This window comes from Leptonychotes weddellii, chromosome 15 (assembly GCF_054177405.1).
Source record: "Leptonychotes weddellii isolate Sample4059 chromosome 15, ASM5417740v2, whole genome shotgun sequence".
Classification (NCBI taxonomy): Eukaryota; Metazoa; Chordata; class Mammalia; order Carnivora; family Phocidae; genus Leptonychotes; species Leptonychotes weddellii.
Genome location: NC_138383.1, coordinates 20281655 through 20306258, shown reverse-complemented (window position 1 = coordinate 20306258; position 24604 = coordinate 20281655). Strand labels below are relative to the sequence as shown.

The 24604-nt window shown below is 58.6% G+C and overlaps 1 protein-coding gene across 5 annotated transcripts in view; it reads left to right on the top strand.

Moving 5' to 3' along the window:
- The window catches only part of MLLT6 (MLLT6, PHD finger containing), a 25733-nt gene extending 1191 nt beyond the window's left edge, over positions 1-24542 (top strand). The window contains exons 2-22 of one of the 5 annotated variants that reach the window (XM_081805090.1): positions 251-330; positions 800-854; positions 1087-1196; positions 2125-2228; positions 2414-2507; positions 4783-4941; positions 5932-6030; positions 8350-8569; positions 9086-9700; positions 10159-10346; positions 10579-10687; positions 11878-11944; positions 12145-12290; positions 12819-13016; positions 13123-13211; positions 14318-14667; positions 15107-15197; positions 16145-16495; positions 21933-21989; positions 22526-22645; positions 24141-24542. In XM_081805090.1, the coding sequence (XP_081661216.1) occupies positions 251-330; positions 800-854; positions 1087-1196; positions 2125-2228; positions 2414-2507; positions 4783-4941; positions 5932-6030; positions 8350-8569; positions 9086-9700; positions 10159-10346; positions 10579-10687; positions 11878-11944; positions 12145-12290; positions 12819-13016; positions 13123-13211; positions 14318-14667; positions 15107-15197; positions 16145-16495; positions 21933-21989; positions 22526-22645; positions 24141-24320 (3482 nt within the window). In that variant the 3' untranslated portion in view covers positions 24321-24542. Of the gene's footprint in view, positions 1-250; positions 331-799; positions 855-1086; positions 1197-2124; positions 2229-2413; positions 2508-4779; positions 4942-5931; positions 6031-8349; positions 8570-9085; positions 9701-10158; positions 10347-10578; positions 10688-11877; positions 11945-12144; positions 12291-12818; positions 13017-13122; positions 13212-14317; positions 14668-15106; positions 15198-16144; positions 16496-17055; positions 20933-21932; positions 21990-22525; positions 22646-24140 lie in introns of those variants that run through there. The other 4 variants (XM_081805089.1, XM_081805091.1, XM_081805093.1 and 1 more) reach the window with 4 other exon arrangements.
- Positions 24543-24604: the final 62 nt, after the last annotated feature.

Genomic DNA, 24604 nt, shown 5'->3' with positions numbered 1-24604 from the left:
GGGGTGGCGGTGGGGGTCTTCTAGAAGTTTAAGGTCAAGGACTCAGACTTCTCATCCCTGTTTGGAGTGCTTGGTTGTGTGGTTGAAGGCTGGCCATGTGCCGTTAGGCATTCCTTGTGATCCAGCTGTCTAGTGAGTGACTCCAGACAGGGGAGCAGCCCCACCTCCTTTAGAGTCACCCCATTCCCCCAGTTGCTCTGAGAAAAGCCACTGCCGACAGATTTACTTGGTGATTCTTCCCAACCCCCAGCTTGCTATGGCATCGTCCAGGTGCCAACGGGACCCTGGTTCTGCCGGAAATGTGAATCTCAGGAGCGAGCAGCCAGGGTGGTGAGTTTGAGACTCCCTCCCTGCTTCTGTACACCTGAGCATCTCCTCCCAGTTAAACTAGGGGACTCAGCCTCAGGCTGAGGCTAGGGCGGGACTGTCACACAGGACTTCCTGTTTCCTGCACATCTCTCACCAACCCATCTCTCCCTCAGCTTATCCTTTACTCTGCCCCACCCCCAGCACTGGGCCTTTTATTTTTGTTAGTTGTTTGAACTTTTTATTATGGAAAGTTTCCAACATGTATAGAAGTAGAGGGAATACTATAATGAATTTCACGTCCCCATCGCTCATCTCGGACAATCACCACTCATAGCCAACCCGGTTTCTTCCATATCCCCGCCCATCTCCCATAGACCGCTCATTTCATCCTGGGGCCCTGTGAATGTGTTCAGGAAGGGCCCAGCTCAGCAGATCCCCCCACCCCCTTTTGGAAAGCCCCCCAAAATCCCTGTGCCCCTTGCATTGGCAGAGGTGTGAGCTGTGCCCACACAAAGACGGGGCATTGAAGAGGACTGATAATGGAGGTGAGGGGGGCCCTGAGCCCCAGAGCTCATCGGTCAAGGTCAGCAAGGCCCCCTGAGCGGGGTCTGGGAAGGCAGGAGTGGACTATTTTGGGGTGGCCAGGGTGGGGCTGGAGACTGGGTTTGCCTTCCCTTGCTGGCAATGGAATCTGATGGGCAGGCTGTGGAGGGGGGACCGTGTGCAGCTTGGGGCGGTGAGGGGCCAGGGTCTCAGGCCGTCCCCCCACCGCCCCAGGCTGGGCCCACGTGGTGTGCGCCCTCTACATCCCGGAGGTGCAGTTCGCCAACGTGCTCACCATGGAACCCATCGTGCTGCAGTACGTGCCTCACGACCGCTTCAACAAGGTCAGTGGGCCCTGTCCGGCCCCATACCAGCCAGCCGTCCTGGGGTCCCTCAAGCTCTCTCTCCATCCAGTGGAATCTGATTCTGTCCAGCCAAAGGGGGACTCAGGAGGTGGGTAGGCGCCTTCCCCTGCCAGACACCTGCCTGTGCTCTGGAACTCCTGGGGACGAGTGGGCTCCGTGGCAGTAGTAACGCTGGGTCGTGGACCTGAGCAAGCGCGTCACTTATTCATTCACTGAACACGTTGTACAGAATGCCTACTATGTGCCAGACCTGGGCCAAGGTACCAGGCGCAGGGGGTCACTTATCAAAACAGATGTGTTCTCTGCCCCGTGGAACGCACGCTTCTGTGTGGGAAGACTAAATATCAATAAACAGGCAAATAAAATAAATGCAGTTTGTGGTCAGTGCTGTGAAGAACAGAAACAAGGTACAAAAATAAAGACTACCTCATAGGGCGTCTGACGTTAGATAAAGTGGTCAAGGAAAGAGACATGTGGGCTGAGGCCAGCCTTGAGGAGGGTGGGGCTCTGGATCCAGGCATAAGGAACAGCATGAGCAAAGGCCCAGAGGTGCAATAAGCTGACTGTAAGCAAGGCAGACATAGTCCCTGGCCTTACAGGCCTCACCCTCCAAGGACTGCTGTCCAATACAGTAGCTACCAGCTACATGCGGCTACGTAAATTAGTTAAAATGAAATACGATTTAAAGTCCCAATTCCTCAGTCGCACTAGCCACATTTCGGGCGTTCAGTAGCCTGCGTGCTTTATGGCTGCTGTATTGGACAGCGCGGTATGGAAAATTCCCATCATCGCAGAAACTTCAATTGGATAGCACTGGCCTAGGATCCCACGGAGAGGATAGAGCTGAGAAGGCCAAGGGATCCTTCGGGTAGAAGGGAGAAGGGGATGATTGTACCGTGTCCTGCAGACATGCTACATCTGTGAGGAGCAGGGCCGGGAGAGCAAGGCGGCCTCAGGAGCCTGCATGACCTGTAACCGCCACGGATGTCGGCAAGCTTTCCATGTCACCTGGTGAGACCCCTGCCTGTGCCACTCCCCCTCCAGGGTTCTCTGGAGTCCCTGGGCAGCTGGCCCAGCCCCCTCCGAGGCTTGCCACGGCCAGCTGTCTTTTTGGTGGCGATAGCAGTGACGGTGGGAAGAAGGTGGCCGGTCTGGTCTGCGGCCACACGCTTCTCAGGCTACCCTGTTTTGCTTAGTGCCCAAATGGCCGGCCTGCTGTGTGAGGAAGAAGTGCTAGAGGTGGACAACGTCAAGTACTGCGGCTACTGCAAATACCACTTCAGCAAAATGGTGAGTCTTGTCCGCCAGGTGGTGAGTGGATCAGTCAGTCCTGCTTTCGAGGGTATGGGTTCCAGGCCAGGCTGGAGCCAGGTGCTGGGAGGATGGAGATGGAGGGAGCCCAGGCCCTGCTGTGAGGAGCTGTGCCACTGGATAAGGAAGGGGTTGAGGTACAACCCGTGGGAGGTGAATGAGGGCTGAGCCAGGCGGTCCGTCCCAGAAGACAGCTCAGACCCTGCCTGTCACTGTCTGGGAGGCTTCAAGGAAGAGGCAGCACTTAAGCGCAAGTAGAAGCAATAAGAGCCAACATCTGTGGGGGTGACTGTGCTCTGGCCTCTGTGCAAAGCTCTTTACGTGTATCATTTTACGTGGTCCTCCCCGCAACCCTAAGAACTGGGTATACAGTATTCTCCATGTTACAGATTAGTAAACTAAGACCCACCAAGGTCGTGTAACTTATCCCACAGCTGGTGTGCGGGATTCGGAGCACACAGTTTGATCTGAAAGCTCCTTGGGGACCTGCCAAAGCAGAGACAGAAAGAAATGAGCCCTAGGTGGTGCCACTGGCATGGGCCAAGTCCTGAGGTGATAAAGAGAACTTGGGAACAGAACAGGGTGCTTGGGGAGAGTGAGGCAGGAGATGACCACAACACTCAGGCAGGGCCAGAGCAGGGCTGGCTTCTGCCCTGGGCTTCCGGGGCCCAAGAAGAGGCTGGAGGAGGGCTTCTATTCCATGGTTGTGGAGAGGCCTGCATGCTCCAGAAACTCTGGCGGTGTCCTAGAGAGGGAGGCTGCAACCTGAAATGGGAATTCAGCTTGGTCCTTACAGCCCCCCCCTCGCCCCGCCCCAGGGCCACAGGCTTCTAAGCGGGAGGGTAACATGATCAGATTTGTTTTTTAGGAAGATTACCCTGGCAGCCACTGTGAGGCTGGATCCCAAGGGCTGAGGCTGGAGGCTGGGAGACAGCTGTGAGAAGGGGGGGCTGGAGGGATAAGGCTGGACTCTAGAACTGTTTCTAGGTAGACAGGCCTACATGTGGGGGTGGCTGAGAAGGAGGATTTGAGGGTGGGACAGAGGACCCAGGCTCTCAGTGCTTGGCCTGCTATGAACAGGGGGATGCGGTGGGCTTCTGTAGGGTTGGCCTATGTCCTATTCCGCCCTGGATAGTTCGAGTTTGTGCCTGTCACCCTGGTGTAATTAATAGTTCCCCCTTTTGTTTTCAGAAGTGTCCTGGTTTGGATCATAAATTATATGGTCACCTTGGTTTCAGGGTTTGATGACAACTTAGGACAAGCTCTGTGGGGCTAACAGGAGGGGCCACATGGGGATGTTCAGGTGTGGTGGCTGTCGCCCCCCGCACCCCAGCAGGGTGGTGGTGGCAGCCCCAAGGAGAGAAGGCTGGACTGGAATCCTCAGGTGCCCACCAGGATACGGTGGGGCAAGGTGTGAGGGGGACCGAGAAGGGGAGAATCTTGTGTTTGGCAAGGTAGGAGCAGTACCCACCACTGGGGAGCAACTGGGTTGGATGGGGCTTGAAATCAGTCCTTGGATTTGGCAATTGAGAGGTAGTGGGTGACCTTAGAGGGGACACCTGCAAGTCTGGGACAGGTGAAGCTGTCAGGCAGGAGGCAGTCCTCAGCTGTAAAGGGAAGGAGGGGGCAGACACTGGCTGGATGGAGAGGCAGAACGAGGATCATTTGGGTTTTTGCTGTTGGGCATGTTTACTTCCCCCTTCTTAAGGGCATCAGGTCCTTTGGGACAGAAGGACCCCCTGTGGGTTTGATGGAGGGGGAGGGCCAGGACCAAGAGAGGAAAGGGCTGATGGCTGGAGCGAAGTACCAGGGGGCATGGGGCGGAGTGCAGGGGAGCAGGGACTGCCCAGGACTGCCCATGCAGCCTCTACCCCAGCGAAAAAGGTGGAACTGGGCTGTGGCTCAGGCTGCCTGAGATGGGCCAAGAGGCACCATGGAAAGATGTGGGCAGAAAATAAGAGACTCAGGCCCTTGTCCTACCTCCAGTGGTTCCTTGCTAGGGCCAAGACGCCTCTCGCTCTTCTGGGCCTCAGTTGCTGAATCTGTGCATTGCATAAGCCAACTGGGGAAGCTCTAGGATTTAAGACTAGAGAATGCCTTCTGCTGAGCAAAGTATCATTGAAGACACAAGGTCCTTTTAGTGACAAGCAGGGTGGGAGGGACTGGCCACCCGGGATTGTTGGACTTCCAGGAATCTTGTCCTAACCTAGCGAAAGGACGGTTTGGCAATTCTTCTCTCTTCTTTCCCCAGAAGACATCCCGGCATACTAGCGGGGGAGGCGGAGGGGCCGGAGGAGGAAGTGGCACAGGGGCAGGTGGCAGTGGCTTTATCACTGGCCGGAGAAGCCGGTCAGCCTCTCCATCCACCCAGCAGGAAAAGCACCCTTCCCACCATGAAAGGGGCCAGAAGAAGGTAAACGTCTTCTCCCTTTCCTTCTCCCGCCCACACCCACAAACACATAACCTTTCCTTCCTTCCTTCTCTTCCTTCTCTTCCTTCTCTTCCTTCTCTTTCTTTCTTTCTTTTCTTTCTCTTTCTTTCTTTCTCTCTTTCTTTTCTTTTTTCTTTCTTTTTTTGCTTTCTTTCTCTTTCTTTCTTTCTTTTTCTTTCCTTCCTTTCCTTTCTTCTTTCTTTTCTTTTCTTTCATATTTTACTTATTTATTTGAGAGAGAGCACAAGCGGGGGGGGGGGGGAGAAGGAGAAGCGGCTCATGACCTGAGCCAAAGGCAGACACTCAACCGACTTGAGCCCCCCAGGCGCCCCAACACATAACTCAGGAAACCACCATAAGGTGCCCCTGAGGCCTTGGGGCCTGCCCCCATCCTTCCCCTGAGGCCACTAAAGGCCAGCAGGGGACTGAGGCAGTGACACACGAGGGTCAGGGAGGGTAAGGTGAGGGCCTGGCTTCCCTGGAGCTCTCTGTGTGGTTGCTCCGCATCCTCCTCGTGACATGACAGTCTCCAAAGCCCTCAACACATGGCCCTGCACGTTTGCAGACACCTCCACAGTCTAGCCATGGGGCAGCCCACTTGTCTCTGTCCCCTCGTGCTGCACATCCCAGTGTGCCTTGTTCCCAACCCAGCTGCACGCACAGCTCCATGTCCCAGGTGGACACCCTCGCAGGTGCGGGCTCCTGTGTGTGGTACTCTGTGTCCCTGATGTGCTAATGGGACAGGCTATTTTTAGCAAGCAGTCAGGAGGAGGGGGAGGGGCCTTTGGCTCCCAGGGCAACCTGCCTGAGCCATTCTTGTCCAGCCTAAGTCTCCCAGTCTCTCCGTAGGGGGAGATGATGCCCACAAAGCCCATCCCTGAGAGGGGACTATTCCCCCCATGCACATGGCATGTGTATCCTCAACCAGACTGTCCCCCCACAACCCAGATCTGGTCACTTCTCCCTCCCCAGAGTCGAAAGGACAAAGAACGCCTTAAACAGAAGCACAAGAAGCGGCCTGAGTCACCCCCCAGCATCCTCACTCCGCCTGTGGTCCCCACTGCTGACAAGGTACTGCTGCCCACACGCAGGGGAGAGGCCGAGGTAGGGGAGGGAGACAAGTTGCAAGGGGTGGGGGTGAGCCAGGGACTCTGGGCAGCCCCCAGCAGCTTCAGGTTACTGTGCCTCTGTTCCCCACCCCACCCCTCTCCACTCCCCCCTTCTACCCTATTCTCCTCAGCCCCACCAGTCACTGACCAACCAGGAGGGTCGGGGTGGGGTGGGGGGTGCTGCCCTGCCTGCTGGCTGCCAGATGTTTACATCTGCCTCTGTCCAGACAGAGAGCGTCAGCACTGGGCTCTTGTCTGCGGGTTCAGTACTCAGGCTGGTTCTTCACGTTCTGGGGCCTATTTCCCCAGAGATAGGCAGAGAGGACCCCTTCGCTCTTACCCCTCCCCCACATCAGGACACTGCCCAGAGCCTGTCTCCCAACCAAAATCCCATGGTGGCATGGGCAGGCCCACGGACAGCACCCCGAAACTCCCACTCATCCCACCCTTCCCAGGCTTGGTATGTCGGGCCTGTCTCCAGAAATGGGCAACATCTGGAGGAACAGCCAGCAGGCCCTCCCCGGGGCTACAGAGTCGCTAATCCAAGCCAGAGCACCCCTTCCTTCCCCCCACCCCCCACACCGAAGGAGCACAGGGGCCTGGAGAAACTGCTTCTTCCTGTCCCCGTTACTACCCCACTCACCTCCACCCACCTTAAGAGGTTGGCAGAGCTCTGGGCATCTTAGCAGGAGGCTTGGGTATCGGGTTTCCAGGGTGATGTTGTGGCAACTGTCCCAGTAACCGTCTCCCCGCCTGCTTCCCAGGGCTCACCTGGAAAAGCTTGTCATTCATGCCCTCTGACCTTTCCCTGGGGCCTGCAGGGCCAGAGATATGGGAATTCCCAGCGGCCAGGTATTCTCTGGACATGTAGGAGACCCACCCCAGCATTTCAGCTACCCCTCCCCCTTGCCCCTCTCCTCCCTTGCTCTCAGAACCACATCTGGCTCCCTTCAGAACTCCAGCTGTTGAAAAGAACAAAGAGGAAGACAGAGACCAGGACCCCGCCCAGGGAAGGGCAGCGCAGGGTGGCTATCATCCCCTGATCCATCCTTCCTCTAGCATTTGTTCCGTTACTGAATACCTGGTCTCCACCAGGAGGAAAAGCACCATCCCTGGCAGTAATACGAAGCCCTAACTCACTCACGCATCACGTGCCAGGGTCCCTTCTCGAACAGGAGGATGGAAGGGGTCTTTGGGGATTAGCTCATTTAATCCTCAAAATAATCCAATGAATTAGGTATTTTTATTAACCCAGTCTAATAAATGAAGAAGCCGAGGCATAGAGAGGTTAAGTAATTTACCTTAAAAGCACACAGCTAGTGAGTGGGGGAGTGGAGATTTGAACACAGACAGTCTGGCTTGAAGGCCCATACTTTTCCACGGGCCACTGTCTGTCTCTGCGGTATATTCATCGCGGCTACCGGCATCTGCCATTGCTGACCCCATGCTATGGATCTGGCTCTGTGCTCCTCGTGCCAGTTCCAAAGAGACCTCGCTGGCCCTGTCAGGACCCTGAAGCTCAGCAAGGTTGAGAGGCCACACCACATACCACAGCAGGAGATGGCAGAGCCCACCAGGCCCACAGCCTGCCCTGCCTGACCCCAGAGCCCATGCTGCCCTCCGGGGCGTGCTGGAGGCCTCCGATGTGGGGACTGGATATTCCAGTGCAGTGTGGCAACTGTTGACAAGGCTGATGTGAGGACACAGTGCCCTAGAACTAAGAGGACAGAGTGACCCGGTCCACCCCAGGGATCTAGGTGGCCTCATGGATCGAGGCCTCATGGACTTCCAGGCATGAGAAGTTTCCCAGGCAGAGTAAGGAGAGGCCGTGCTGGCAGAGGCATGGCACTACAAGCTCAAGTTGTCTAGGAAGGGCCCAGGGTGGCCAGGGGAGGGGGTGTCCGCTAGGTGGAAGGGCGGTGACTGGCGGGCTCAAGGATGGGGCCTGGGCAGTGCTCCCTCTGCCCTGTGCACGTCACGGCCAGCACAAGTCCAGCCTTCTGGGACCCACTAAGCATTTCTTCAGTGGATGACTGAACCGATGGGCACATCTGGACAGGCTCAGGGACTGTTGTCACTCTCCTCTGCCTCAGGTGAAGGACAGACTCCCCTCTCCTCACACCCACCTCCCCGATCTGGGCTCCCCGCCCACAAGTCCTTCCCGAAGCCAACCTGGACTCTCCCCCTAGCGCCCGGGGCCCTGTGTCCTCCTGTCGCACTGCCAGGTCCGGGTGAGCCCGGGCAGCTGGCCTTGAGCCTTGCCCTCTCCTCCTTCCCTCAGGTCCCCTCCTCAGCTTCGTCCTCCTCCCACCATGAGGCCAGCACTCAGGAGACCTCTGAGAGCAGCAGGGACTCGAAGGGGAAAAAGCCTTCCAGCCATAGCCTGAGTCACAAGGGGAAGAAACTGAGCAGTGGGAAAGGTGTGAGCAGTTTCACCTCCGCCTCCTCCTCCTCCTCCTCCTCCTCTTCCTCCTCCTCTGGGGGGCCCTTCCAGCCTGCAGGTGAGTGTGGGCATCCTGGAGGAAGCTGGGGGCGGGACAGCCTTCGACCCAGAGCTTCTCTAGCCAGGGCCTCTGCGCACTGCTTTGCGTCTCATTTGCTTCTTAAATTGGTTAAAGATGGGGGCTCCCCACCAAGTGACTCCTCTCCGGACCCTCCCCTCAGCCCCTCCTTCTCAGCCCCCCCCCCCCCCACAGCCGGGACAGTATTCATTATCCCCTGCACTTGGGCCATGAGGTGCCATTTTTAAAGTACCAACACTAATGATATCTTCTGTAATCTCTCCAGCCCAGTGAGGTCAGCTGGGCAGGAGTTCTCTCTCCCCTTTATGGCACGTGGGAAAGCTGGGGTGGGGGTGGGGGTGGGGGATACTCATGCCAAGACATAGAGACAGAGGCAGAGCTGGGACAGGAACCCAGGCTTCCCCTGCCCCCCGACCGGAGCTCTCTCCAGCTAGTGCAGTTGGGTGGGGGGTGGGATCTGGAGCGCAGCTGTAATTCTGTTTTCCCTCTGTGCAGTCTCATCCCTGCAGAGCTCCCCTGACTTCTCGGCATTCCCCAAGCTGGAGCAGCCAGAGGAGGACAAGTACTCCAAGCCTGCAGCCCCTACCCCCTCCGCTCCCCCCTCTCCCTCAGCCCCCGAGCCCCCCAAAGCTGACCTCTTTGAGCAGAAGGTGGTCTTCTCTGGCTTCGGGCCCATCATGCGCTTCTCCACCACCACCTCCAGCTCGGGCCGGGCCCGGGCCCCGTCCCCTGGAGACTACAAGTCTCCTCACGTCTCGGGGTCCGGGGCCTCAGCAGGCACCCACAAGCGAATGCCCACACTGAGTGCCGCCCCTGCGCCTACGGAGGAGACCCCTGAGACAGGCCTGAAGGAGAAGAAGCACAAAGCTAGCAAGAGGAGCCGACATGGACCAGGTCGTCCCAAGGGCAGCCGCAACAAGGAGGGGGCTGGGGGCGCAGCTGCTCCCTCCCTGCCCAGTGCCCAGCTGGCCGGCTTTACCGCCACTGCTGCCTCGCCCTTCTCCGGAGGTTCCCTGGTCAGCTCTGGCCTGGGCGGTCTGGCCTCCCGCACCTTTGGGCCTTCAGGGAGCCTTCCCAGCCTGAGCCTGGAGTCCCCCCTGCTAGGGGCAGGTTAGTGACCCTTGGGCATCTCAGGGCCCAGCCAGTCTAGTGAGGGAACAGAGGCAAAGGCATACAGTCAGAGGGAAATGGGATAGACGCTCCGAAGGACAGAGATAAAGGATGGAAGAGCCAGTCAACTCTAAGACGCCCCCCCGTTCCTGTCTTCTGCCGGGTCGTGGTGGGAGAGATTGGAGTAGACTGCCAGTAGGACTTACCTATTAGAAAAGCCTGGAATCCCCCTGGCCTGGGCAGGGCAGTCTAATAAGCAGGCATGTCAAGCAGATGTCCCATAGGCAAGAAGTGACATCTTTGCAGCAAGAGGGTTAGACTGATGTGATACTCCCCAGATCCAGGGGAGTATTATCCCTGGGGAGGGGCTGCCCCAGCCACCTGACTGAGGAGGGGCCTGGGGCCTGGGGGGGAGTGGTGACCCGAAGCTTTCCTCTGTGTCCTTCTTGTGCCTGTAGGCATCTACACCAGTAATAAGGACCCCATCTCCCATGGTGGCAGTGGCGGAATGCTGCGCGCTGTCTGCAGCACCCCCCTCTCCTCCAGCCTGCTGGGGCCCCCAGGGACCTCGGCCCTGCCCCGCCTCAGCCGCTCCCCATTCACCAGCACCCTCCCCTCCTCCTCTGCTTCTATCTCCACCACTCAGGTGAGGCCTTACCCCTGGGCTCCTCCATCCCTGGGCAGGTGGGGGACAGACAGGATGCCTGGGACACCAGCTCTCCATGGGAGAGATTGAGAGATTGGGCTTGGTCGCCGTCAGAATGTCTCCCTCTCTGGTCTTCTCCCCAGCACACCTGATCCCCTCCCCCTCTACACACACAGTTGTGCCCTAGATCCAAGAATAACCACCAGGCTGGACTCTACCTCCTTTCCCTCAGGTGTTTTCTCTGGCTGGCTCTACCTTTAGCCTCCCTTCTACCCACATCTTTGGAACCCCCATGGGTGCCGTTAACCCCCTCCTCACCCAAGCCGAGAGCAGCCACACAGGTATGTGTCTCTGACCCCATTCCCTGTTCTTCCCAAAGACCTGAGGGGCACCCATCACCTGCATGTCACCCCAGACAGATGGGAGGACTTTCCGGCTGCCCCCTCCCTCTGGCCATTACCCGCCCTGAAAAAAAAAAAAAAAATTCACACACAACAAACCAGGGTACACTTAAGCACGTTAAAAAAACAAAACAAAACCGTGGAGGGACGGGACAGGACAGGACCGGCAGAATTACTACTGCTCACAGAAGAAAAAGGCTTAATGGTTTGCTCAAAGCAGTTGAAGTAGAGAAAGGCGGAGCCAGAGCTCACATTCTGGCCCTGACTCCAAGCCCAGTTCCCTGCTGGCCTCTTAGTCCTCGGGATGGGACCTTTCGAGTCCACCAGCTGGGCAACTTGCGCTCCGGGTATTTCGGAGTTAAGGGGGAGGATCACAAGCGCCCCTCCCCCTCCCTGGAGAGTCAACCCAGCCCCAGAGAGCTGATTGGTGCAGACACACCACCTGGCCGGGTAGGGGGCGGGGCTCACCTCCCGGCCGCCCGTTCAGGTAAACCTTCTTAAAGGGGCCGAATCCGATTCCAGAATTAATGATCTGACAGCGCAGGGTGACCACCTTTTCCAAAACCCAAATTGGAATTCTGTGGCCCAGCAAAAGGTTTTGCAGTCTAACTTACGAGTTTATGAATATGAGAAGTCGCACAAGACTAATTACAATAGCTGCAGTTTTTAAGGGCTTGCTGCAGGACAGCTGACACTTCACGTTTATTACCTTGTTTTTAATCCTCCTAACAGTCATTTTAGTGAGATTAGTTTCAAGCCCAAGGTCACATAGCAAGTATCAGGTCCAAGTTCAACCGAGGACTGTCTAGACCCTGAATTTCTATAACCCTGAGTCTACCAGGAAAGAAATTGAGAGGTGGTTCTGAAAGAAGCCAGGCAGTGTCCGCTTTTCTGCCTAAAGAAGGGGAAAGAGGACCAGATCCCATGGCTGTGCCTCCCAAGGGGCCAGGTTTCCAAGCCCGGGCTCCCAGCGCCTTACGAGCTAGAACTGCCAGTCTGGGGTTGGGGGAGATCCTGGGGGAAAGGGGTCTGCGGTAAAGTCCCAGATCCCGCACCCACTTCCCAGGCGGGGACCGTGAGGCCGACGGCACCTCTTCCCCGCTGATCCCTGCTCCCCTTCTCCTTCCAAGAGCCAGACCTGGAGGACTGCAGCTTCCGGTGTCGGGGGACCTCCCCCCAGGAGAGTCTGTCTTCCATGTGAGGGAGGGGGCGGCGGCTTGGGGGAGGGGCTGGGAGCGGGGCTGGAGGGACACTAGAGGGAGGAGGGGACGGAGAGACGGGCGCCAGGAGAGGGTGGGGTCCAAGAGGGGACGACTGGAACCCCTGAGGGGGGGAGGAGGGAGACAGGAGTGGGGACGTGAGGTAAGCCTGAGTCCGGTTTTCTCTTCCGACCCCAGGTCCCCCATCAGCAGCCTCCCCGCACTCTTTGACCAGACAGCGTCTGCACCCTGCGGGGGTGGCCAGTTAGACCCAGCGGCCCCCGGAACGACTAACATGGAGCAGCTGTTGGAGAAGCAGGGCGACGGCGAGGCCGGTGTCAACAGTGAGGAGGGTTGGGGCCGGGCTGGGAGACCTGTCCTAGGACCCCCAGACTCGGTCACCTTTCTCTCCGAGGTCCCCAAACTTCTTTAAAGTTGCGCCCCTCGGCCCCGCCCCAGCCTTAACTCTTGGCTACCCCGAGCCTTACCTCTAACCTTTGCTAGGCCCGGCTGCTGGACCCGCCACCTGTGCACCAAGCCTTCGGCCTCCGCGGCCTCCTGGCCCTTACGTTACTAGGCTCCAACTTCCAACTTCCACCCGCCTCTAAAGCTCCCAGTCAGGGCCTCGACCCCCAGCCTCAGGCCCCGCCCCTAGTCCTCACACCTCTGGCTACCCCCGGGTCCCGCCTCTCCGAGCTCACCTGAGTCTCTTGCTATTGCCAGCGGGCGCCTTCTCCTTTGGGTCTGAGTCTGAATTCCTCCGCCAGGCCCCGCCCTCCAAGCCCCGCCTCCGGTTCTCTCGCCCCGCCCCCCGCCCTCGCCCCGCCTCTCCAGGCCTGCAGGGCTCAGGCGCTCTCACCCTCTCTCTGCAGTCGTGGAGATGCTGAAGGCACTGCACGCGCTGCAGAAGGAAAACCAGCGGCTTCAGGAACAGATCCTGAGCCTGACGGCCAAGAAGGAGCGGCTGCAGATTCTCAATGTGCAGCTTTCTGTGCCCTTCCCCGCCCTGCCTGCCTCCCTGCCTGCTGCCAACGGCCCAGTCCCTGGGTCCTATGGCCTGCCTCCCCAAGGTAAGGGGATTCCCACCGACTCCGGGAGTGGGAGCCTCTGCCGGGCAGTGGGACGATCCGGCCCCGACTCCAGCCCTTGACCTCCTTCCCTGATCCCCTCCTTCAGCTGGCAGCAGCGATTCCTTAAGCACCAGCAAGAGTCCCCCGGGGAAGAACAGTCTTGGCCTGGACAACTCTCTGTCCACGTCTTCCGAGGTGGGCGCTGCAGGGGGGAGGCGGGGGGGGGTGGGCAGGAGGGGAAGCACCAGGGCGTTCGGGTCTCGTCTTCACCCTGCAGCTATTGGAGCCTGGGCAGTGAAGTGATTGGCTGAGCAATTGGTTGACTGATCCATTCCTTCCTTCATTAAATAATAATTATAGGTGCTTACTTAATGCCAGGCACTGATCAAGCAATCAATGAGCAAAACGGTCACAGCCCTGCTCCTGAAGATAGACTAGCGATCCAAGAAAATAATCATTACAAACCAGGAAAAGTGCGAAAATGGAAATATCTTAAGGGCTGTGAGGCAGAATCGGGGTGGGATTCTTCTGGAGTTAGGAGGTGGTTAGGGAAGGCCTCTTTGAGAAGTATTTGGGAAAGGTTTATTACAGCAACTGGCACCCAGTAATCCCCCTGTGATCGGCGGTGTTGGGGGGAGCAGTCTATCCTCAGGTTGTGGTTACTGTTGAAATCAAACAAACGGGGTGGTGTATACCTGAGCAACAATAATCATAGCGCTAACGAGTACTGATTGCACACTTGCTCTCTGAAATCATGTCCTGTGCTGAGACTTTCAAAGCATTGGTTTGTTTAGTCTTCCAATAACCTTATGGAACAGTACCACTATTCCCCCCATGTTATGAGTGAGGAAACTAAGACAGAGAAGCCAGGGAACTGTGGACACAGAATTTGAACCTGAGTCTTTCCCCTCCAGCTGCTGTTCTCTTGCCTGCAGAGTTACTTAGCCTGCTTAAGAATCAATGGCTTCACCCATATATGGGAATAAGGAGATAGTTCGGGGCAAGCAGAACCCTGGGTCTAGTTCACTAGATGGCCACCACCAACGTCCCTGTTCATGATTAACAAGGAGTGCGAGGGGTGCTGGGCCCCCAGGAAGTGATCTGTAAACGCGATTTGTGAAGACTATTTGGATTCTTAGCTTTTATCCCTGGGTCTTGCTTCTTCGTCCTGGGTGGCTCTGCCTGGGTGCGGTGGGGGTGGCTGTGCTCTGTGAGAATGCTGGTGGGTGCTGGGCCGGGGGCCAGAAAGGTCACGCTGGCCCCCCGCCCCTCTGACCCCTCCCTTCCCCCTCCCTCCCCAGGACCCACACTCAGGCTGCCCCAGCCGCAGCAGCTCGTCGCTGTCCTTCCACAGCACGCCCCCACCGCTGCCCCTGCTCCAGCAGAGCCCCGCTACTCTGCCCCTGGCCCTGCCCGGGGCCCCTGCCCCGCTCCCGCCCCAGCCACAGAACGGGCTGGGCCGGGCACAGGGTGCAGCAGGGCTGGGGGCCATGCCCATGGCTGAGGGGCTGTTGGGAGGGCTGGCGGGCAGCGGGGCCCTGCCCCTCAATGGGCTCCTGGGGGGGTTGAATGGGGCTGCCGCCCCCAACCCTGCGGGCTTGAGCCAGGCTGGCGGGGCCCCCACGCTGCAGCTGCCAGGTTGTCTTAACAGGTGAGGGAGAGCTCAGGCTGGGGAAGGGAACGGGGAGGCTGGCTCTGGGAGGGACTCCCCCCAACACCCACAGTCCCCCCAAAAGGAAGAATGTTCTCCGGTCTTACAGAGCATAGAATCTAGTCACCTCTTGGCCCCAGGTACTCCCGAGATGTTACATGTGGGTGCCCTCTGGATGTGCTCTCCAGGGACGAAAGCATCGGTTTCTGTCTTGCACCCCCAGGCTTCCTTTCCCTTCCGGGAAAGTTCTTCCATCGAACTTGGCTCCCTCCCAGTGGTCTCTGAGCTTGCTCTGTTTCTCTGTAGTCCTCCTCTAAAACCGCACATCCCTGCCTTTCTCCACCTGGGCCTGAGGGAGTCTGGGAGCTTGGAGGGGCCGGGGTGGGGGAGGAGTGTCTCCCTGCCCCTTCCCACGGCCTGTGTTTGTCTCCTGCCTCAGCCTATCGGAGCAGCAGAGGCATGTCCTGCAGCAGCAAGAACAGCAACTGCAGCAGCTCCAGCAGCTCCTGGCCTCCCCGCAGCTGAGCCCGGTAATGCCCTCCCTTCGCAGGCAGCTGCGGCCTGCAGCTCCTTGGGGAGGGCCCGTGTCGGGGGCTGTGCAGGCACGGAACGGAGCGAGGGCCGCCCCAGGCTGGACCCCTGCGGGGTAGAGGGGATAAGGTTGCTCTCAGGCCCTGGGCATTGCGGAAGGGGTGCTCACACCCTAGAGGGTGGTGAGCCCCCAGTTACTGAGCATTTCCAATCTCAGCCCCAAGGATCTTCAAGGGGAGCTGCAGGGTCTGTGGCTGAGCAGGTGGGCGCCCTCTCAACCAGAGCAGCCCCTTTTGGGTTCTGCGAAGGTTTCCTTTGGAGAAAAGGGAGTTCTGCCTTTTAAAAAGGAGGGAATTGAAAAAACAGAAAACATAATCATTTTCCTAGAAAGAAACACAAGAAATCCAATTCAACTGGTTACCTATAGTGGCCAGATGGGAACAGGGGTAGGAGCAGGATTTCTTAAGGTAAACGTTGATATTGTTTGGTGTTTGGAACACTGACAACGCCTTGCCTGTTCAGAGCAAAAATAGATGAATCTTAAAAGAAACAAAACAAAACAAAAAGAGGGGGAGTTGAATACTATTGAGCTAGCCTAGTTGTTTCTCAACTTGGGGTCATACCACCCCTGGGGGCATTTGTGGTTGTCATAGTGACTGAGGAACTGATGCAGCGAGGAGGTGGGGCCAGGGCTGCCAGACATCCTCCAGCTCTCAGCCAGGGATGCCCCGGGGAGGGGTGCCCCGGGTCGACAGTCAGGGCCCCAACCGCTTTCTTATCCAGATGGGGAGACTGAGGCCCCGAGTGGGGAGTTCGAGACAGGACCTTGACCGTCCCCCAGGTCTCCTTCCTCATGGCTCCAGTGAGGTGGGACGGGGCCCCGGGCCAAGCAGGGCAAGCTGGCTCCGGGGACCACTGGCCCCTGAGCCGTCTGGCCCCCTTGCAGGAACACCAGACTGTCGTCTACCAGATGATCCAGCAGATCCAGCAGAAGCGGGAGCTGCAGCGGCTGCAGATGGCCGGGGGCTCCCAGCTGCCCATGGCCAGCCTGCTGGCAGGAAGCTCCACCCCGCTGCTGTCCGCGGGCACCCCCGGCCTGCTGCCCGCCGCGTCCGCCCCCGCCCTGCTGCCCGCCGGGGCCCTGGTGGCTCCCTCGCTCGGCAACAACCCGAGTCTCATGGCCGCGGCGGCCGCGGCCGCAGCAGTGGCAGCAGCAGGCGGCCCTCCAGTCCTCACGGCCCAGACCAACCCCTTCCTCAGCCTGGCGGGGGCGGACGGCAGTGGCCCCAAAGGAGGGGTGAGTAGGGGGCCCCCGGGCCGGCCTGGCCGCCCTCACCTTCTCCGGGATGGGCAGAGGTGGAGCATGAGAAGGAGGACGGAAGCCACCCCTAGGTCAGCAAGGCGCCCCGCTCCAGGCCCCAGGGCCTCTGCTGGCTCCGCCACGGACGGACTCCGAGCGTGGGCTTATAGCAAAAGGACCAGTTAGAAAATGGCGTTCCTCCGGGGAGACCAATTAGAAAAGTCCGTTTCCTCTCTGAGTGGACCAGTTAGAAAAAGAGGATGCTCTGGGTGGGCCCTTTGGAGAAAGGCCCTCCCTGCTCCCTCTGAGGGCATATTGTCAGAGCCCAGGGTGCTGGCCTTGCTCAGCTGGGTGCCCTTGTGCAGGGCACCTTGCCCTCCCCTCCCCCCAACACCCACACACAAACACTTGCCTTAGCCCAAGAGCCCAGGGCAGGGGCTTCAGCTGGGCTCCCTCACTGTGTCCTACAGCAGTGGCCTTACCCAGGCACCTGTTCTCCACCGGGTGTTAGAACCAGACACCTCCTAAACCCCCAGCCTCCCTTCCTCTCTTTCCAGACCGCTGACAAAGGAACCTCAGCCAACCAGGAAAAAGGCTAAATCCACCCAGCCCCTCCTGACCCCCAGATGGAGGGGGCAGATCTTGGCCTGAGGGGTCCTACCTAGCCTGGAGCAGGCACCTGCACCCAGACACTGGAGAGCCCCAGCCCAGATGGTGTGCTGAGGCCCAGGGAGTGTGGGTGCTCCTGGTGCCGAGAACTGAGCCGGAGAGGGATGCCCCTTCCATTGGCCCCTCTCCCTCCGCACTGACCCCTTTGTGAGGGGCTCAGAGGGAGGACAGGCTTCAAGCCCACCTAGGAGCCCCGACTCTCAGCAATGTTTTGAGGTCCTCCAAGAGCCACATGGGCCATGGCATAAGTGGGGGGTTGGTTGGACCCCCCACATAAAATGGATCAGCACTTGAGTGGGGAGAGGTGGGGGGACGGGCCCTGGGCCTGCCCGTGCGCGGAAATCTCTTACGAAAGAAGGGGTGGCCCTGCTTTACCTGCGGTTTCTTCCCAACTTGGGCAGATGGCAGAAGAGATCCCTTGGACTGTGTCTCCCCGGTCCCCTGCCCCTGCCCCCTAATGAGGGTTACAAGCTGAGCTTGTAAAAGCCCACAGATGAGGGAGCTGAGGAAGGGGCAGGACGGCACCAAACTAAGCCCATGCCTCCCCACCTCTCGGGAGTCCCCCCTCCCCCCCCGTGACGGTGATGGGATGGGGGAGGGCAGGGGGGCGAGGCCCAACCCTCTTGGTGCCCTGCCCCTTGTTTGCACTATTGGATTTAGGAGTGCGGAGGGTGGGAAGATGGAGCTGCCTGACTCAGAGAGCGTGTGTGCCTGTGTGCGTGTGCGTCTGTGTGTGTGTGTGTGTGTGTGTCTGTCTGTCTGTCTGTCTGTCTGTCTGACTCCCCCTGGACCTGGGGCAGCTGAAGGCAGGGATAGGAGCAGTGCTCAGATGAGGCAGCAGCAGAAGAGGGCTCCCAGCTTTTGTTTGCACCCTCCCCACCTCACCAACTTTGGTCCCTTTCTGGGGCGTGAATGGTTAACAAAAACCAGAACAGTACTCCAATATTGGAGAGTAACTGGGGGCTGGGGGCTTTGAATCAGGGTAATGTCCTGCCTTCCCTCCCCCAGGCCCCCACATGGTCTCACTGCCCCCTCGGAGCCCCCCTTCCCCCACTGACAGTTGGTCCTGCTTCCCTGGCCCAGGGGGAGCCCCAGGGATCTGGGGGATGGGGCAAAGAGGGGGAGTAAAGTGCCACTTCCTTTGGTGAAAACCTCCCAGAATTAGCCAGCTTGCTTCCCCCCGCCCCCGCACCCCCCCCCCCCACCAACCAGGGGAGCCTTCAGCTCAAGCTGACCTGACAACTGTCCCTTCACCCACCAGCTATTTCCCCGGGGTGTAGGGGGCAATTCTCACCTTAAGGAGCCCCCACCTGCCCAGAGCCTTTGGTGGCAAAGGCTGTGGGGCCGGTCGGGCAGCCGGGAGCGGGGCGAGGGTGAAGCCTGTGTCTCTGTTTCAGTTGCACTGGGGTTGGAGCCGGGAGAAGGCGTTTCCAGCTTTCCCTGATGCTCGTGTCTCATCAGTCTTTGCATGTGTGGATTTTTTGTGTGTGTTTCTGTTTGGGTTTTTGTTATTGTTGGTTTTTTTTTTAATAAAGAAAAGAAGATGTGTATATTTTTGGCAACGACAGAAACGTAGTGCAGATATATTTTTGCCTGTGCTGCTCAACTGGTTTTTTTCTGATACTGAAAATAATATTAATATTCCTGTTGATAAGACTTTGTAAGATGTTAGGGAGCTGATAAAGGAGGGGGTGGGTGGGAATCCTTCAGAGGCAATTTCTTAGGCACTTGCAAGGGCTTGGGGGTGGGGGGAAGGCAGTTGTGATGACCTCAGAAATACTCACATTTTATTAATGCTAAATATCAATTAGAAAGAAACGATAGGATTCAGCGTTTTATTCATCTTCATCTATTAAGCTCTCTAATTCCCTGCCCCCAAACCACTGAAAAGAAGAATAACCTTTAGAGGTTCTTAGAAGAGTTGCTCATTCACACTCACACCCTTGCCCAAGGCCAGCCCATTAAGAGCCTAAGTCAACTTCTGTTCTGGATGCTGAGGGAAGCCAATCCTCTCTGAGGCCGCTGTGGCAGAGAGTGAGAGGTCCCTAGGATTTAGTGCACTGGAACCAAGACCTCCGCGCTCCCTCCCAGCACCCATGAGCCTGGGCTTCTCATCTCCAAGAGCCTATGTTTTTCCAGCTTTCCCCAGGCTGGGGTGCAGCCGTAGGTAGGTTAGGTTGGAAGAAGGGACCCAGGCTGAGTATGGATTGCTGCTGTCCCTCAATTTGGGGCGGGGGGGGGGCATGTGAGAGGTCGTGCATTTCCTTCTTCAGAGGGAGCTTTATAATAGGAAAGTTCTGGAGATCTTCAGGATCCCAGTGCAGGGGGAGTGGCTTTAGTGACCTCACCCTCCTTTTCCAGCCTCTGTCCCTTTTTCCAGGATGAATTTGGATGGGGAGTGGGAAAAGACACAGATTTGTAGATCTCTCTGCCTAGCAGAGAGAAAGGATTTGGTTTGCAGGGCGGAAATGGAGTCTGAAAATGCATGAGAGGTGCTTCGTGTGTGATCACGCTCAGCGTGGAGGTGTGAGGGGGTGTGCATGCTGAACCCCTGTCCGGCTTTGAGGTCACGACTGGTGCATGAGTGTCAGAGTTGGAAGGGACCTATCTTTAGGGGTGGTTGGAGCCAGTTCCTTGCTTCACAGGTGATAGCTCCAAGCCAAGGAGGGGCAGGGGCTTGGGGCAGAGCCAGGACCAGCCCTCAGGACCCTGGCCTCCTGGTCCTGGGCTCTCTCGCCCCCCACTGCACCACCTCCATGTGGCTGGCTGTCTGTCCCTGTGTGTGTGAGTGCTGGGCTGGGCCCCGGGGTGGGAGGGTATCTATGTAGCACTGATTGTCTTAGCTCAGAGCTGATGGATCCTCTCCATAGACAATGACACTTTAAAGATTGCTTTTTTTTTTTTTTTTTTTTTTTTTTTTAAGTTTTTCCTATTTGTGTGTGTCTTTCCCCTCAGGCTCCTGGGTCTACCGCTGCCTCCTGGTGCCCCTAACCTTGAGGCTGAGAGCGCCCCACCCATTCCTGTACTGAGTTCTAGGGAAGGGCCTAGACAAGTGAGGGGAGCCAGAGCCAAGGGCCAGCTCTGAGAAAGTTCCAGTTCCCGGAACTGGAAATGCAGACAACTGTTCAAAGGCACGGGCTCCCCTTGCCAACCTCCAGCATCTTCCTTGGTGTGTGGTGGGCCCAAGTTAGGAGTAGGCGGCTTGCTCCCAATTCTTATCTCAATGGGGAGAGGTGCCCAGACGGATTAAGGTCACTTCAGTGGGGAATCTGGAGGAAGTGGGGCACAACACTCTGGCTCCTTCCAGTCACATCAATCCGGATTCAAAGTGTGTCCAGCTCCCGACCACTTTGACTTGATCTACTGAAAAGTTGGGGCCTGGGGGGTGCCTTCATTGCCCTTTGTTCACTTCCTCCAGCCCAACTTGGGACTCAGGTGGCAGGACTGGAGACCCAAACCCTGACTCCCAGCCCCGTTTTCCCCCTATCCATCCCAGCCTGTCTCAATGTAGCAGAACCTTCCTAGGGGAGCAGGGAGGGGAAGCCAGAGTTGCAAACCCAGGGGCTCCTTTTACAGTCTTTCTAGAACCTCCTTTATAGCCTCAGCCCAAAAGGCAATGCCCCCCTCCTCTCACTTCCAAGCCTGGAATTGTGCATAACCCGGATCTTGTATCTTTGTATAACGGATGTTATTTGTACGAAGGGCAGTTCATAAACAGCACTTGTTCTTTTAATAAAAGAATGTTTTACAAAAAAAAAAAAAAAATCCGAAGACCCCTGCTTTGTCTGGCTTTACTGAAGGGAAAGGGAGGGGAGTGCCAACGGTGGGAGCCTTGGGAGGGGGTGGGGGGAGGGGTGGTCTGTTACATTTCTTTAAGCACTTAGAATCGTAGTTCACAGACCAGTACGCGCAGGACACCCAGGTTCCTGTTGGGAACTCAGATAACCTGCGCCCACCCACAAGGCGCTAATGCGTACGCCCGGGCCGGGCGGGAATCTGCGGCAAAAGCAAGCTCCCTGGGCCGAGCGGGAGCCGCGCCGCACTCCTGGAGACGCGGCCTTAGCCTCCGCCTGAGCCGCCGGCTCCCGGGAGGTCCCCGCCCACACCGGGAGGCGCGGGCCGCGAGCGCCGAGGCGATGCTCCCGGAGCGGGCGCCCCCTCCGCACCCCTCCGCCGGGGGGCCCGAGGAGGCAGCGGGGGGCGGGGGCCGGCCGGGCTTCCGGCGGCGGCGCGGGGAGGGGGGGCACCCCGGACGGCGCAGGCCCCGGGCCCCACCCGCGCGGAGCCCCGCGGCGTCTTCCGGGCCGCGGCGGGCTGGGCCGGCCGGTTGGGCGGGGGCGGGAGGTGACCCGGGCGCGGGGCGGAGCCGGCGCAGCGCGGCGGCGGGGACCGGCGTGGGCGGCGGCATGGGCGGCGGCGTGGGGGCGCCCCTGCGGCCTGCGGCCTGGGTGAGCGCCCCGACCCCGCGCCGCCGGCCGCCTGCTCCCCCCCGCCAACGCCCCGTCCCCGCTGCCTCCCTGCTGAGCGTCCCCAACTCCCGTTTCGCCTGGTGCCTTGCAGCCCTCCCTCTCTGAGCGCCGGCCGGGTGCAGCCAGCAGCCCCCAGCACCTCCACTTCCTGTCTTGTGACCCCTTTTTCTTACCCTCTTGTTTCTCCTACGCCCCAATCCCTGGCGTCTCGTCCCTTCCAGATGACTTCCCTCTGGAAATCCAACGCTTTCCACTGACTTTTTCTCCCCCCACCCTGCTTCCAAACCACCGTCTAGTCCTGCCTGCGTACCTTTCAGAAGCTGAACCAGAGGCGGGACATCTCCTCCTGGCTGGTGAGTACCCCATTTCCCCTTCCCTCCGCCCAAGTCCCCCAGGCCCAGAGACGCCAAAGGTAGAAACCAGAGAACCAACCAGAAGGGGTCAGCCCTACTTCCCAGCCTCCAGTGTCAGAAGGCCCCTGCCTGTCGTCCCCTTCATGATGGCTCGGGGGAGGTGGGGTGACCAGAGGGCCCAGGGCAGGAAGGCAGGCTTCTCCGCTGGGAAGAGCAGTGCCTGATAAACACAGCGCCAGGGGCAGGTGACCCCACTTAGGCTGGCAGGATCCTGGCCCTCCCCTTCCTGGCCCCCAGGTGGGAGTTTGAAAGGGAGGCCGCTGGGCGCAGAAACTGGAGTGCCTGCGTGGGCTTGAAATCTCTTCCCTGTCTGAAGCTCAGGGTCCTTATGGTGTCCTGGGGAATGCCCTTGTGGGGTGGCATCCTGCCTCCTGCAGAGGAAGATTGCCCTAGGCCAGGGCCACTTTCCAGCATAGGCAGGAAAGTGCTTCCAGGGCATGGGCTGACCCCAAGCCCTTCGTCTCCCCATGCCACAGATCCGATGGTTCCCTAAAACCCCAGCCAAGTCCGTGGTGGCCCTGAAAACGCCCATCAAGGTGGAGTTGGTAGCCGGGAAAACCTACAGATGGTGTGTGTGTGGCCGCAGCAAGAAGCAGGTGAGAGCCCCCTACCCACGTCTCATTAACACAGGACACCCTGGTTGGGACAGTAGGTCTCTCCTGGGAGCTCCTGCCCGAGATCCTCCTCTTTTCCCACACATATCTGAAGGACAACAAAGGGAGGTTGGGGGTGAAGGAACGCTCTCAGGCCAGTGCCACCCACAGCCCTGAGCTCCTTGTTCCCTGTATCCACCCTTTGAGATGAGGCCAGGGAGACAGAAGGTCAGTCTCATGGCCAGGTCGCTGGAGCCCAGGGTCATGTCCCCCGCTTCCGGTGCGCCCTCCTTGGAGCCTCGGCCTGGACTCCCTGCTCTAAGCACCCAGGCGCCGGGTTGTCTCTCTCCCCTCTTCTCTCCCTCCTTCCAGGAAGCACCTGAGCCAGAGGTTCCCAGGCCTTGGACCCTAACACTGGGACGACCGCGGGCGCTCCTGCTCCCAAGAGCCCCTCTCCACTGTCTCCTGCAGCCCCTCCCTCTCTCGGCTGAGGGTGGTTCCCTGGTTCCCTGCTGCTACCTGCTCTCACCTCCCTCTCCCTTCCGCCCCAGGAGCCTTCCTTCCAGCCGGAACCTGACCCATATGTCCAGCCTCCTGGGCCCCTTTCCTTCCTGAGCTGGGCTCTGAACTGTGTGCCTCGAAGCCGTGTGAAGCCCAGGTCCCAAGTCCTGCTTTGCCCCGGACTTGGCTGTGGACTTGGCTGGGCGCAGTCCGGCCCGAGGGCGCGGCAGCACGAGAGGAGTGCCCTCCGCCCTGTGGCCTAGTGCAGGCTGGCCCTCTGCCTTCCTGCCTTCTGCCCGCTGGGGCAGGTTACTGGGTTTTATTTGCGGACTTCTCTCATCTCTCCTCCCACCCTACCCTGACCTCAAGGGTCAGCAAGTCAAAGCCAGTTTCCATGACCCAGTCTCTGCTGGAACAGCTTCCAGGGAGGATGGGGAATGTTCTCCTGCACCAGACAGCCGGTTTACCCTTCCTCCCTGCCACATCCACTCCCCGTAACATGCCCCCTTGTTTCCCCGGAGCCAAACAAAATGGATACCCCAGTCGCAAAGCATTGTGAGGCATGTAGGTTCTCTCCCACGCAGAGAAGTTTTTACCCTGAGAAAATGTGGAAGGAAATGAATTTATGAGCTAGTGGAGACGCAGAGACTTTAAGAAAGAACAAAACAAAACTATCAGTGTAAACATTGCTGATACCAAAAGTCCCGCTTTACCTTGAAAATTCTGTCCCCGTATCCCAGTCTTCTGGGGCCCCCAGAGACAAATATTGTAAAGCCTCCTACTTAAGTGGGCAAAGTGCCCAAGAACCACCATTTATTCCATTTCCTTGGCACGGCTCTCCTCTCACCCCTCAGATGAGAGAGGTCAACGAGGACACCTTGGCGGTCGCACCCAGGAGCCCGAGCCCTAGACACAGCGTGCCCGTGCCCTTCCTTCCAGACCTGCCCCACCCCAGCACGTGGGGTTGGGTCTCTAACGTCTCTCTTTCCCTCACCAGCCCTTCTGTGACGGCTCCCACTTCTTCCAACGCACTGGCCTGTCCCCACTCAAGTTCAAGGCCCAGGAGACCCGCACAGTGGCCCTCTGCACCTGCAAGGCCACCCAGAAGGCCCCATACTGTGATGGCACCCACCGGAGTGAGCGGGTGCAGAAGGCAGAAGTGGGCTCCCCACCCTGAGGGCCTGGCTGCCGCCTAGCCCCAGGCCTCTGGCAGGCACCCCATTTGTGGGGAAGGAAACGGAGTGCTGAGCCCAAGAAGGGACCACCCAGGGACCCCAGTCCTCAGTGCTGGCTTGTGAAGGGCTTGCTCCCAATACCTGAGGTCTCTCGGGCAGCCAGGGAACACACCCCTGGCTCATCACCTGCTGGCGAAGGTGGTATTAAACACTGTGCCCACCCAGTGCGGTGCTCTTGTGGTCATTGGTGGGGGGCACACGGCCTACCCCCACTCGGGGTCCTAAC